At 42.1% G+C, this 11,708-nt stretch overlaps 1 protein-coding gene across 2 annotated transcripts in view; it reads left to right on the forward strand.

Moving 5' to 3' along the window:
• Positions 1-11,708, forward strand: part of ZC3H7A (zinc finger CCCH-type containing 7A) — a 55,529-nt gene that overhangs the window by 14,017 nt on the left and 29,804 nt on the right. For both annotated transcript variants that reach the window (XM_032779652.2, XM_032779653.2), the window contains exons 2-7: positions 2,030-2,133; positions 3,908-3,947; positions 7,491-7,688; positions 9,002-9,160; positions 10,833-10,913; positions 10,997-11,038. In XM_032779652.2, coding sequence (XP_032635543.1) covers positions 2,066-2,133; positions 3,908-3,947; positions 7,491-7,688; positions 9,002-9,160; positions 10,833-10,913; positions 10,997-11,038 — 588 coding nt within the window. In that variant the 5' untranslated portion in view covers positions 2,030-2,065. The remainder of the gene's footprint in view (positions 1-2,029; positions 2,134-3,907; positions 3,948-7,490; positions 7,689-9,001; positions 9,161-10,832; positions 10,914-10,996; positions 11,039-11,708) is intronic.

Genomic DNA, 11,708 nt, shown 5'->3' on the forward strand with positions numbered 1-11,708 from the left:
AGGCATAGCGGTTGGTAGGTTTTTGGTATAGGGTGGTGTTAACGTGTCCATCACTTATTTGCACCATGGTGTCTAGGAAGTGGACCTCCTGTGTAAATTGGTCCAGGCTGAGGTTGATGGTGGGGTGGAAGCTGTTGAAATCGTGGTGGAATTTTTCCAGAGTCTCCTTCCCATGGGTCCAGATGATGAAGATGTCATCAATGTAGCATAAGTAGAGAAGGGGCATGAGTGGACGAGAGCTGAGGAAGCGTTCCAGATCAGCCATAAAAATATTGGCATATTGTGGGGCCATGCAGGTGCCCATAGCAGTGCCACTGATCTGGAGGTATATATTTGTCATCAAACTTGAAATAGTTTTGTGTGTGAGGATAAAGGCACAGAGCTCAGCAACCAGTTGTGCTGTATCATCATTAGGGATACTCTTCCTGACAGCTTGTATTCCATCTAATCTATGTGTGGGATGTTTGTGTAGAGAGCCTCTACGTCCCTGGTGGCTAGGATGGTGTTTTCTGGTGTTTTTTGTCTTAGCAATTGGCTGAACAAGAAGTAGGACTAAGTGGACTTGTAGGCTCTCAAGTTTTACATTGTTTTGTTTTTGAATGCAGTTATGTAAGAAAAAATCTAAGTTGCACTATCATGATAGAGATTGCAGTACAGTACACTGTATGAGAGGAATTGAAAAATACTGTTTCTCGTTTCTCATTTTTACTGTGCAAATATTTAATAAAAATGTGAGCACAATACACTTTGTATTTTGTTGTAATTGAAAGATATTTTTGGATGTTTTTCCATATTTTCAAATATATTTAAATGTCAGTTGATCTACTTTTAGCAGTGTGATTTTTTTTAATCACAATTAACTTTTTAAATTGTGATTAAAGTTTTTTTAGGTTCCCCCCCCCATCCCTAAATGGCCTCCTCAAGGATTGAACTCACAACCCTGGGTTTAGCAGGCCAATACTCAAACCACTGAGCTGTCCCTCCCCCTATGCCCCTTCCCCCTCAGAGCCCAGCAGAGGATGCCCCCCTCCCCCCGCCTAGATACCTTCCCTCAGAGCTCAGCTGGAGGTTCTCCCCAGCCCCTATACTTGCACTCCATCCTCCCCCAGAGCCCAGGGATCCAGAGGAAGTAAAAGCCTGATGCTGGGTACTAGGCTTGTGTGGAGTTTCCTGCATACCGTCTCCTTCCTTCAGAGCATGCCAGGAACTGCAGCTGCTGGGGGTCCTCCTTCTTCTTCTCCTCCTCCTCCTCCTCCTGCTTTCCCTCCCATCCCCCTTCCCACCCCGGTGTCTTCCAGAAGAGCCTAGCTTGCAAGTAGGTCCAGTAGCACCTAATGGTGGCCAGCACCTCTGTAACCCATTTCTGTGGGAGAAAAAGGAAATCCTGCACTCACAACATTAATTTCTGTGCAAGTTCTGCATCACTGCACATGCAGAATTCCCCCAGGAGTACTTGATGCAATCAAAGAAGTAGCCATAGCCTGTGTTAGGGCATTCTTGCTTGAATATTTGACTCTGGTCAAATAAGTGTTCGAGTGATGGCTTGCCAAGCTTGTTTGAGACTGTAACATGGTCCTTCGCCATCTAGAGTGGACAAGTCCATAAATAACCAGAGCACTTATCACTATTTGGTAGTGGTTAGCCTGGCTATTTTTGCAGAGGCACTGACACACTTCACTTATAAGTCTATCTAGTCCTTCATGAGTGGAGGAATAACATTCTCAGCAAGTGAAAGGAATAGAAATAGAGATTGGCAGGGAAGTGGTCTTTGAAATTGTTGCATGCAACTCGGGAGGTGGGTAGGGGGGAAGAGAATGTTGGGTTGGACACTCGGCTTATGCCCATCCCTGCTTATGGTAGGAACTTAATTTTAATGCATTGTCTGGAAAAAATGTCTTCTCATTCCTACTTCAGTGCAGTATCAGCATTGTTATTGAACCTCGCCCTAGTGTGAGATTTGACCCTTCTGGTCTAGAGGCAAATATGTTAGTGAGTGGGGCATGTTAAAAGCCTCTGTTTATTCTTTCAGAAACTGCAGAATTAAAAAGTGGATGTGCAGGGTAACATGTCCAGTGTACCTGAAGTCAGAAGTATCAGACAGCAGGACATCAAGAAAGGATTGCAATTTATACAGTAAGATCTTATGACAGATGTTCTTATGGGTTTTTTATGTGTGTGTGCAATCCTACTTAAAATGTGGTTAGTCCTTCAATTTATACTGTCTTTAATGAGTGAGAGAAGGGTGAGTGTTTGGCCAATTCAAACTTTATTATGTATGCACATTTCAACATACTCTTGTTTTAAATGTTTTGGGGCTCCAAATTGACCCTCTTTTGCTTTAACAAAAGTAGGAGATAGTGCCCCATGAAAACAGGAGACATGTGTCATTGGGGTAAGCCAGGTGCAGCACTCTGAGGAGCGAAGACTGTTACTCCAAACAGCGGTTGCCAAATATGGGGAGAGAAAGAACACCTGTATGTTTGAGGATGCTATGGGTTTAGTGCAGATAGTGAAAGTGTGCTCCAGAGGAGCTCAGCAGGCTATTTATAGTAACATCAACTGACCTTGAATGTTAGAGTTGGTAGGGCAACTCCTACCTTTTCATGTTCTCAGTATGTGTATACACCTTTAGCTCAATATAATGTGACCTGATATAACATGAATTTGAATATGGCAGTGCCCCGGAGGGGTGGGCCTGCACACTCTGGTGGCTCAAAGCAAGTTTGATGTAACGCGGTTTCACCTATAACACAGTAAGATATATTTTTTTTTGGCTCCCAAGGACAACTTTATATCAAGGTAGAGGTATATATATCTCCTTAATATATGTTCCGTTCTATGCATGTGATGAAGTGGGCTGTAGCCCACGAAGGCTTATGCTCAAATAAATTTGTTAGTCTCTAAGGTGCCACAAGTACTCCTATTCTCTTTTTCTTGAATGTAGAGTTCATCTCCCATCTATGTGCCTAAAAGCCCTTTTAATGTAATACTGGAGGAGGAAATGGTGAGGGCCTGTGTGTTCCCCTCATACACAGCCCCTTCTCAAAGCGGGATATTTGTCTACTCCAACCTGGAAATGGAGCGGCAGGAGAGGCCTTGGAGAGCAGAAGACACGCAAGCTCTCCTCTCTTATCACAACATGGCAGTTCAGAAAGGTTGCTGGGAGAAAGAGCAGCTCTTTAAACCTCAGAGAGAGGAATGGGGTGCTCCAACCTGGCAGGCTTGTTTCCCTGCAATTGGCCTACTGAACTCCTTAGTCCATCCCAGCTATCACTATTTTCAGGGAAGGGAAATTCTTCCCTTTCCCACGTATAGACTGCCCCAGATTCTCAATGAAGCAAAAATAAGGTGATCCTTCCTGTGCTCCTCTACCGCCCAATATTGTTTGGCTGCAGTTTGAAGCAGAAATAGTCTTGTCTCTCTTCAGTTCCCAGGGCAGCACTGCTGCCTGAGGCAGTGATTACTCACTCTCTACTGATGTTCAGAACGTGTCTGATCGGGGTGTGGGAGTTCTATGCTGATAAAATTACAGAAGTGGGAGGGAGTCAGGGCCCCCAAACATTTTTTCTCTTTCTACCTGTCCCCCTGTCCCATGTATGTAGGGATGCATTTTCAAAGACTACGTTAAGGTTGCTAAATCAAGCACTTGGAAGTTAGGGAATGCCAGAATTAAGGCTGACTGTACACCCTTTATTTAGGCTACTGGTGCATAAGCATTACAATAGTGTGCAATCATGTACCTAACATCTACTCTCTTTTTTCTATGACTCTTGTCTCATTAGTATACAAAATGAATGGTGCTCAGGGAATGAATTAGTTTTTTGTCTGTAGCACTCAGAACCCTTAAGTTGAATATTTGTTTTAACAATCTATTCATTTATAAAATTTGCTTATCTTTAATTCCTAGATCTACTTTGCCCTATCCAGGGACGCAAGAACAGTATGAGGTAATGAAGTTATTCTCTGTAATGGGTGGAAATCTTTTTTTTTTTTTTTTTTTTTTTAAAGCACCAGGAAGAGAAGTTCAAAGTGACATTTTTTACTAGTTTTTAATAGTGATAAACTACAGTGGTATTTACCTTTCACTAGCTTGTCCCACCCGCTATGTATATAATAAAATATTTGAATGTACAGAAATAAATAGTAGCTCAGAGAGAATTTTTTGACTGCCAGTTCACTCAACCTTGGCTACAAATTGAGATCCTACAATTCCAAGAATCAAGATCATGTTCTATTTTCTGTAAAGTTAGTTTAGCACCTACTTGCTGATCAGGAGAAGGTAGATTCACCATGTGAATCTACCAGGCATCTTTCTGCCGCTGTAGATAACTGGTAATTCGTTTTGCAGCTTGCTTTCTGTTGATATTAAAACTCTCCTTTCTCAGTGGCTTGAGTCTTGGACATGAGCTGGCAAATGGTCGGATCCAAACGTGTGTGCGCGCGCACGTGCGCAACTGGATAGCGTAGTGGTTAAGAGCGCCGCCCTTTGATACGAGAGACTGGGGTTCAAATCCCGGCTGGTACCCAACTTTCCAGTAGGGGTCCTTGGGCAAAAGACCCCCTAACGCTTCACCTGCCTACCTCAAATATGAGAGTGACACGAACTAGGAGAGTCATGCCGGCTCGGACGTCATTATCGAATGAGTGGACATCACGAGTACGAGGGAGGAGCTGCATGCCGCTTCGGCACGTCGACCTGGATTAAACAAGGACCGGGCTTACAGTCACACAGATGTTGAGGAACCTCAGGAGCACTGAATCGATAAGTGTTGGGCTACTGGCAACAAAATACTCAGTGTGCAATTGGTTACGAGACGATGAGAATACCTGGAGTTGTGGAATGCTACTACAACGCAGACCTAATGAGGCGGATTATGAAACATTATGAGTGACTATTGGATGGACAAAAAGACTTACAGTTCCACACTTCCTGAGAACAGCAGTTACCAACGCATTCTTCAACATAGTTAAAGAGGAAGCTGCTCTCACACAGCTTAAGACTAGATCCGAACTCCACATTATCATCCCAGACTCAACAGCAATCGGGACAGAACAATTCGTGAGGTTGCAGCCCACACCTGAAGCCTGAAATCACTGCCACCCCCTCCATTTGCGAGAGCACAGCCAGCTGATATGATGGCCATAAGTCATGGGGAGATAGCTACGTCAATCCTCGGAGGACCGATTACACGGTTCATGGGAAGTACATCACGCATATGTATGAGAGATGCCTAATAAGCCATCATACAATCACCTACTACACCATAACCTAAACCCAATGAAACTGTACATGCTACAGTTCTGTTAAATCCTGGTAGAAGTGCCTTTGCTACACGATCAAGAAAACACCAGAATATGTACAACCCCCTCCACTTTGGAAAATGAAGTTGGCAGGATAAGATGAAGACGACTCGGAGAGAAAGTATATGTCAGGCTGGTGGCAACTACAGACGGCGTAGATGATTTAAGCATATAAAGACTCGCGCTTACTGAAAAATTAACAAAGGCCATTCGACTCCTGTGAAGCCTAGAGACTGCTAAACAAAGGCTTCACCCAAGCACTCGTGCACCAGGCTAAGGAGTTACGGCTTAGAGAAAGCAGAGGCCAAAAAAGTTAAATGCCCTGTTCTCCAAGGAACCATCCAAGGCTGTACTCCCAACAGCAAGTGCAACACACACTATAACAGCCAGTAACCACCGCAGAGAAATCTGAACAGTACTGGAAGAACATATGTAGAAAGAGAAAAACTCATAATTGCCAGTTCAAAGGGTCTGGGGCCTTTGGAGACAAGCCCAGCCATCTCCCAGAACAAACCGTCACCATTCACGGATAGAAGACATTCCAGGCAGCGGTGTGGAAAGAACATAAAGAGCTGGACAGACTGAGACGAGAACTGATCACCATCCTACTGGACCTAAAGAGATAACAGCAGTGCATGACGCACGCGCCTAGCAGCACAGTCTATGAACCAGACTGGCTCCCACCCAAACTGGCTAACACAAGGAAGGACAGTGCTGATCATGAAAGACCCCTGCAAGGGAACAGAACTCCGTCCAACTACCGGCAAATCAAGCCTGCCTTCCCACAACTGGAAAGTTGCTATAGGCATCATAGCCGCCCAACTCTTACCGGACAATCATGGCGTCCAGTCATGAGCACAGTCCTTCAGACAAAGTGGGGGGGGGGGGGTGGGGGGAGGGGGGGGGGGGGCGATTGGGAACAACACAGGACTCAAAACACCAATTGTCATAGACTAGAGCAGTCGCCCAAAACTCAAGGGTCTAAGACATCGACCAAAATCTGAGCCAATCGGCCATATGGATTGAATACAGCGGAACGCCTACGATAATCTGTCCTGCATCTCCTCGTGCGATTGTGGAGTGTTCTGGTCGCTTATATAACACATATGTCAACAGGGACGACTAAGTAGACCTTACCTTCAGAGAACTCCGAGTTGGGGGACTATGTAGAAGACACACTAGAGTCATACTCAAGGCACGCTCTGCCACAATGCAGCATCCAAGTGCCGGCATATCACCCATACTGGTGATGCCTGTCTGTCCCCGCTGTGCTGTTTGTCAAAGGCTTAACCCGCTCCGCAGAGCTAATCCAAGGATTGGAATTAGCGGTATTGTGCTGTTCAGGAGTGCGAATCACACTCACTCCATCAGCCACCTTCCCTCTACATGTGCATGACGTCAAGCTGTATGTAGAATGAACGACTGACACTTCGGCACATTCACGCTAATCACTGACTGCGATCGCGATCCCATGAGGATATCGGATGTCATCGGACTGGAGAATGCAATGAGCCGGATCTGTTGAGTGAAGAGAGTGGATACGGGTAGTCAGACTATGTATTGGAACTTACCAGTTGAGCCCACATATTGCGACTCACAGTACATATAGTCCATCTCTCTCTTGTGAAAGTGAAGGCCAAAGTGGTCCCAGTGGTGGTAGGAGCACTCGGGACTGTGACTCCTAAGCTGGGTGAGTGGCTCCAACAGATCCCAGGAACAACATCATAGCTCTCTGTCCAGAAGAGTGCAGTGCTAGGAACAGCTAAGATACTGTGCAGAACTCTCAAACTCCCCGGCCTCTGGTAGAGGACCCGAGGTTGAGGAAGACACATACCACCCTTAGGGGTGAGAGGGGAATTTTTTTTATATATAATATAAAAATTCATGTGTATATTTTATTCCTGCAAAGGGTAACTATTTCACACGTCGTACATCTTTCATGAGCTGCTTTGTCAACAGTTGTAGCCCTACATTTATGCCTAGGTTCTTCAGTAATGGGTACCTTAGAAATGCCTAGATAATACACTACATAAAAGTAGCAAGATAAGTATTTTCTTTTAACCTGGAAACCAAATCTTTGCATTCAATTTTTCCCCCATTAACTTGTTGAGAGAAAATTGAGTTATGTATTCAGAAGTATGAAATGTTTGCAGAGAGTTCTTCTGTTCAAGAGTGTTTCTTTGTTCCAGTTATTCATACGAGGGCTTGTTAGAAATCTCTTCAATGAAGGGAATGATGCATACCAAGAAGGTGATTGGGGAAGGTCACTGAGCCACTATACAGAAGCTTTAAACATATCAGATTATGCCAATTCTGAAGAAATCCACATTTCCAATGAAATACTAGAGAAGCTGCATGTAAACCGGATAGCATGTTACTCAAATTTGGTAAGTTATTTTTATTTAAGCTTTTTCTACTTTTCAGATAGAGTACATAGAAAATTCACTAGTAGATAAAGGGCTCTTGGTTATGGTTTGAGAATTGTCAAAATGATTCAGAACTTGAAGATTCTCTATCTTCTCTCTTTAAATATGTAGGCATGTGTCTGGATATTTTTAGACAACAATACTAGAAGTATCCTACTAATGTAAAATGGTCATACCAGGCTCAAATGCTGATAAAGCAGTAGGTTCGTCCTTCAGATAAGATTTGTACAGCTAATATACCCACTTCCATACTGTCTTTTTTTGCCTGTGTGTGGACATGGTTCTGGGGGGGGGGGGGGGGTATGGAGGGGGATCTTAATGGTGCCCCCTATTTTCACTGGGCTTTACACTTAGATCACCCTGGTTGAAAAGGGCCATGTGTAACCTATGTAGGGAGCATAAGTTTATATATAGTACCAGTGCTGCTCCTTAACTGTCTAGAAAAGTTGCTAATGAATGACGCCATATACTTAAACACATAATCTGTGGTGCTTCTTCTAAAATTTTCCATTTGTCATTTACCATTAGAGTGATCCATTTACTGGTACATCAACAGCTATCAAATACAAAGAATTAATGAACCAAAGGCATCATTACTGTTTCTTTTCTTTCCAACTACGTAAAGAAAACCCTGTCTTATTTCCAGAATGAATTCAAAATAAAATCTTAAATCCAAGGTAGAAGTAGTACAAGTTTATCTAGAACTGAACTATCCAGAATATGTACAAGTAATAGAGCTGTTTGTCTTTCTGTGAGCCAGGTACACTGCACTTCTGTCAAATAATATAAACTAGGATCATGAGGCTTAGTACAATAAGGCTTTAGTACTTTTTGCTGCATGAACGTTCACTTTGTGAGGTAACTACTCTGCCGTTCTACTTGGTTCAGTGATTTTTCATTAAATGTAGTAAATAGTATCCTTGAAATAAATACAAGTTTCTTTTATTCTATCAAGATTGAATTATGTTTTAGCTGGACTACAAAGAGGTTTCTGGCACACTTTGGTAAAATACTGTCTTCATTTGTAATCTGACTATGTAGCATTCCATGCTGATAGTAAGAACAATAAACAGCTGGTGAAATTTGGGTCAGAGTTACTCACTCACTTTTTTGTCCAGAAGTAAAACATGAGGAAAGAATAACATCCTAAGAAGATGTTATTCTTGGGAACTGTACAGTTTTTTTTCAGCACTTCCTTTCATTTTAAATATAGGCTATTTGAACCTACTGCTCTAGTAACAAAAAATATTTTAACTTTTTTGCCTTTCTCACAGAGATTGCATGATAAAGTTCTAGAAGATTGTGAAATAGTTTTAAGATTAAATGAAAACAATTTCAGAGCTCTGTATCGGAAATCCAAAGCCTTAAATGAATTGGGAAGGTATAAGAAGGCTTACGATGTTGTAGCAAAATGCTCTCTGGCTGTACCACAGGTAAGTAAATTATATGTTTAAATTTAACTTACAAATAATCTTCTGGAAATAGCTGGTACTTTATGTAATATAGTGTTTTCTCAAATACTTAATGTACAATAACTCCTCACTTAAAGTCGTCCTGGTTAACCTTGTTTCATTATGTTGCTGATCAGCTAGGGAACTTGCTTGTTTAAAGTTGTGCAATGCTCCCTTCTAACATTTGTTTTGGCAGCTGCCTGCTTTGTCCACTGCTTTCAGGAAGAGCAGCCTGTTGGAGCTAGCTGGTGGGGGGCTTGAAACCAAGGTGGACCGGCAGCCCCCCTATCAGCTTCCCCTGTCAGCTCCCTGTTCCCCTAAGTTCCCTGTGTAGCAGCTGCCAGCAGCCTAGCAATTGCAGCTATCCTTTCCCCACTGCCATGTGCTGCTCCTGCCCTCTGCCTTGGAGCTGCTCCCCAAGCCACCTCCTTGCTCTGTGTGTGTGGGCGGGCGGGCTAATGTCAGGTTGTCCCCCTCCTCCTTGCTCCTACACCCCGCTTACCCCGTCTTCTCCATATAGAGCAGAGTGGGAACACCGACAGGGAAAGACAGAGCCTGGGGCAGCAGCTGCTATCTCAACTTCCTGATCCACTTAAAAAGACAATGCACTTAAGAGTGGTGTAAATATTCCTTATCCCAGAAATGTAATGGCAGGTGTTATTACTAGTTGAATATTCTATTCGTGATGGATTTTGTGCTGTACTTAAAACCCCGTGATTGTTTTATCCTTGGCATTCCTCCTTCTGCCTGGTTTCAGGTGTATTCTGTCACTGACTAGTTTCCATCATGGATTTTTATTTTGCTATCTATGCTGTGGAGCGAATGGTTACTTTTTCTCCATTTTATTATAAATATTGATTGATATATATCTTTAATCTGGCACCCTGTTCAAAATGAATCTTTAGAAGGCATGACTGATTTGTGAGACTTTTTTTTTTATTTTCAAGACAAAATTTTTGGCAAAGTGGCCAGAAAATTTAAAAGTGCTGGGCACACATGACCACTTCAGTTGGCATTTCTCTTCTTAGTACTTCTGAAAACTGGACCACTTAGCTAGGTGTCTAAATTTTCAATTTAAAAGCCTAACTTTAGGTTCTCCTGTTTGAGTACCTTGGCCCTAAGGTTTAAAGTAGATCTGCCTTGATCCTTCTTGTAACTTTGTATGACATTCTGAAAACAAACTGTAAATTGTCAAATATTCTAAATGCGATCTGTCATCTAAAATATGAATTAACTAGGACAAAGTGAAATATGACTTGATTTTAACACAGTGCTTCCAGATACAACAGAATATATTCCCAAAACCAATTTAAGTATTCAGCAATGTTCTTTAAGAGTTGACATATTAATAGAAGTGTGGCCTTCAGTTTGTAAAACTACAAAAAATACTCAATGTAGAATCTGTAAATCCCACTTTTAAATTGGCAAAGGCCTTTGTCTTTATGGATCTGAACTCATCTTGGGTAAAATGATATATACCTTTCAACTCCGTTATTGGCAGATGTTTATAATTTTTATTTAAATGTAGGGTTAGAAGCACACTATAATTTCTGTTTACTTTTCTCATTCCAAACAGTTGTATCACTTTGCCTGAGGGGTGGGTGGGTGTGTGTGTATAGAAATATATATAGAAATGTATATGTATTCCTTTTAGGATGAAAGTGTGATAAAGCTGACTCAAGAACTTGCTCAGAAACTAGGATTAAAAATAAGAAAAGCATATGTCAGAGCAAGGGTAAGGAAGATTTTTATTTTATTTAACCTCATTCTGAGTTTTTAATGTCAACTGTATACTTACAATGACCTCTTTAATTGCAGCCAACTTCCTCAAACTCAGTTTCTGGAGAAGTATTAATTAAGGTAAGGTTCCACATGTTCACAGTATTAATTGATTTTGAAAGAGCTGTTTTCTGTATTCTTACAGTGAAGTGAAACTGTCCAGTTAACATTTGGTTAGAGTTTTCTGTATCTTAGGCAATGGTTAGGATTCCTGATTAATATTGTGCTTGGTTTTCCCATGAGTACAATGTATCTTACTCAATCACATGATCACTTTTATCCAAGTTATCTTTGTACAAGAACTGTAAGAAGATACAGTTAAAAATCCTGTCTTTACTCTGGTCTTACTTAATTATTTGCGAGGTCTTGCTGCATTGATACAGTTAACCATTGCTTTCTGTACTTAATGACAACTTAAGTACTACAGATGGCCAAGTGAGTACTATGGTTCACATAGGTTAAGGATAGCAAGTTGAATGCAGCTAAGGGTACGTCTACACTACGGGATAATTCCGAATTACATTAAACCGGCTTTATAAAACAGATATTATAAATTAGATTTCACGCAGCCACACTAGGCACAGTAATTTGGCGGTGTGCGTCCATGGTCTGAGGCTAGCATCGATTTCTGGAGCGTTGCATTGTGGGTAGCTATTCCGTAGCTATCCCATCGTTCCCGCAGTCTCCCCCACCCCTTGGAATTCTGGGTTGAATCATTGTCGCGGGTGGTTCTGGGTAAATGTCATCAGTC

The sequence above is a fragment of the Chelonoidis abingdonii genome, chromosome 9 (assembly GCF_003597395.2).
Source record: "Chelonoidis abingdonii isolate Lonesome George chromosome 9, CheloAbing_2.0, whole genome shotgun sequence".
In the NCBI taxonomy this organism is placed as follows: Eukaryota; Metazoa; Chordata; order Testudines; family Testudinidae; genus Chelonoidis; species Chelonoidis abingdonii.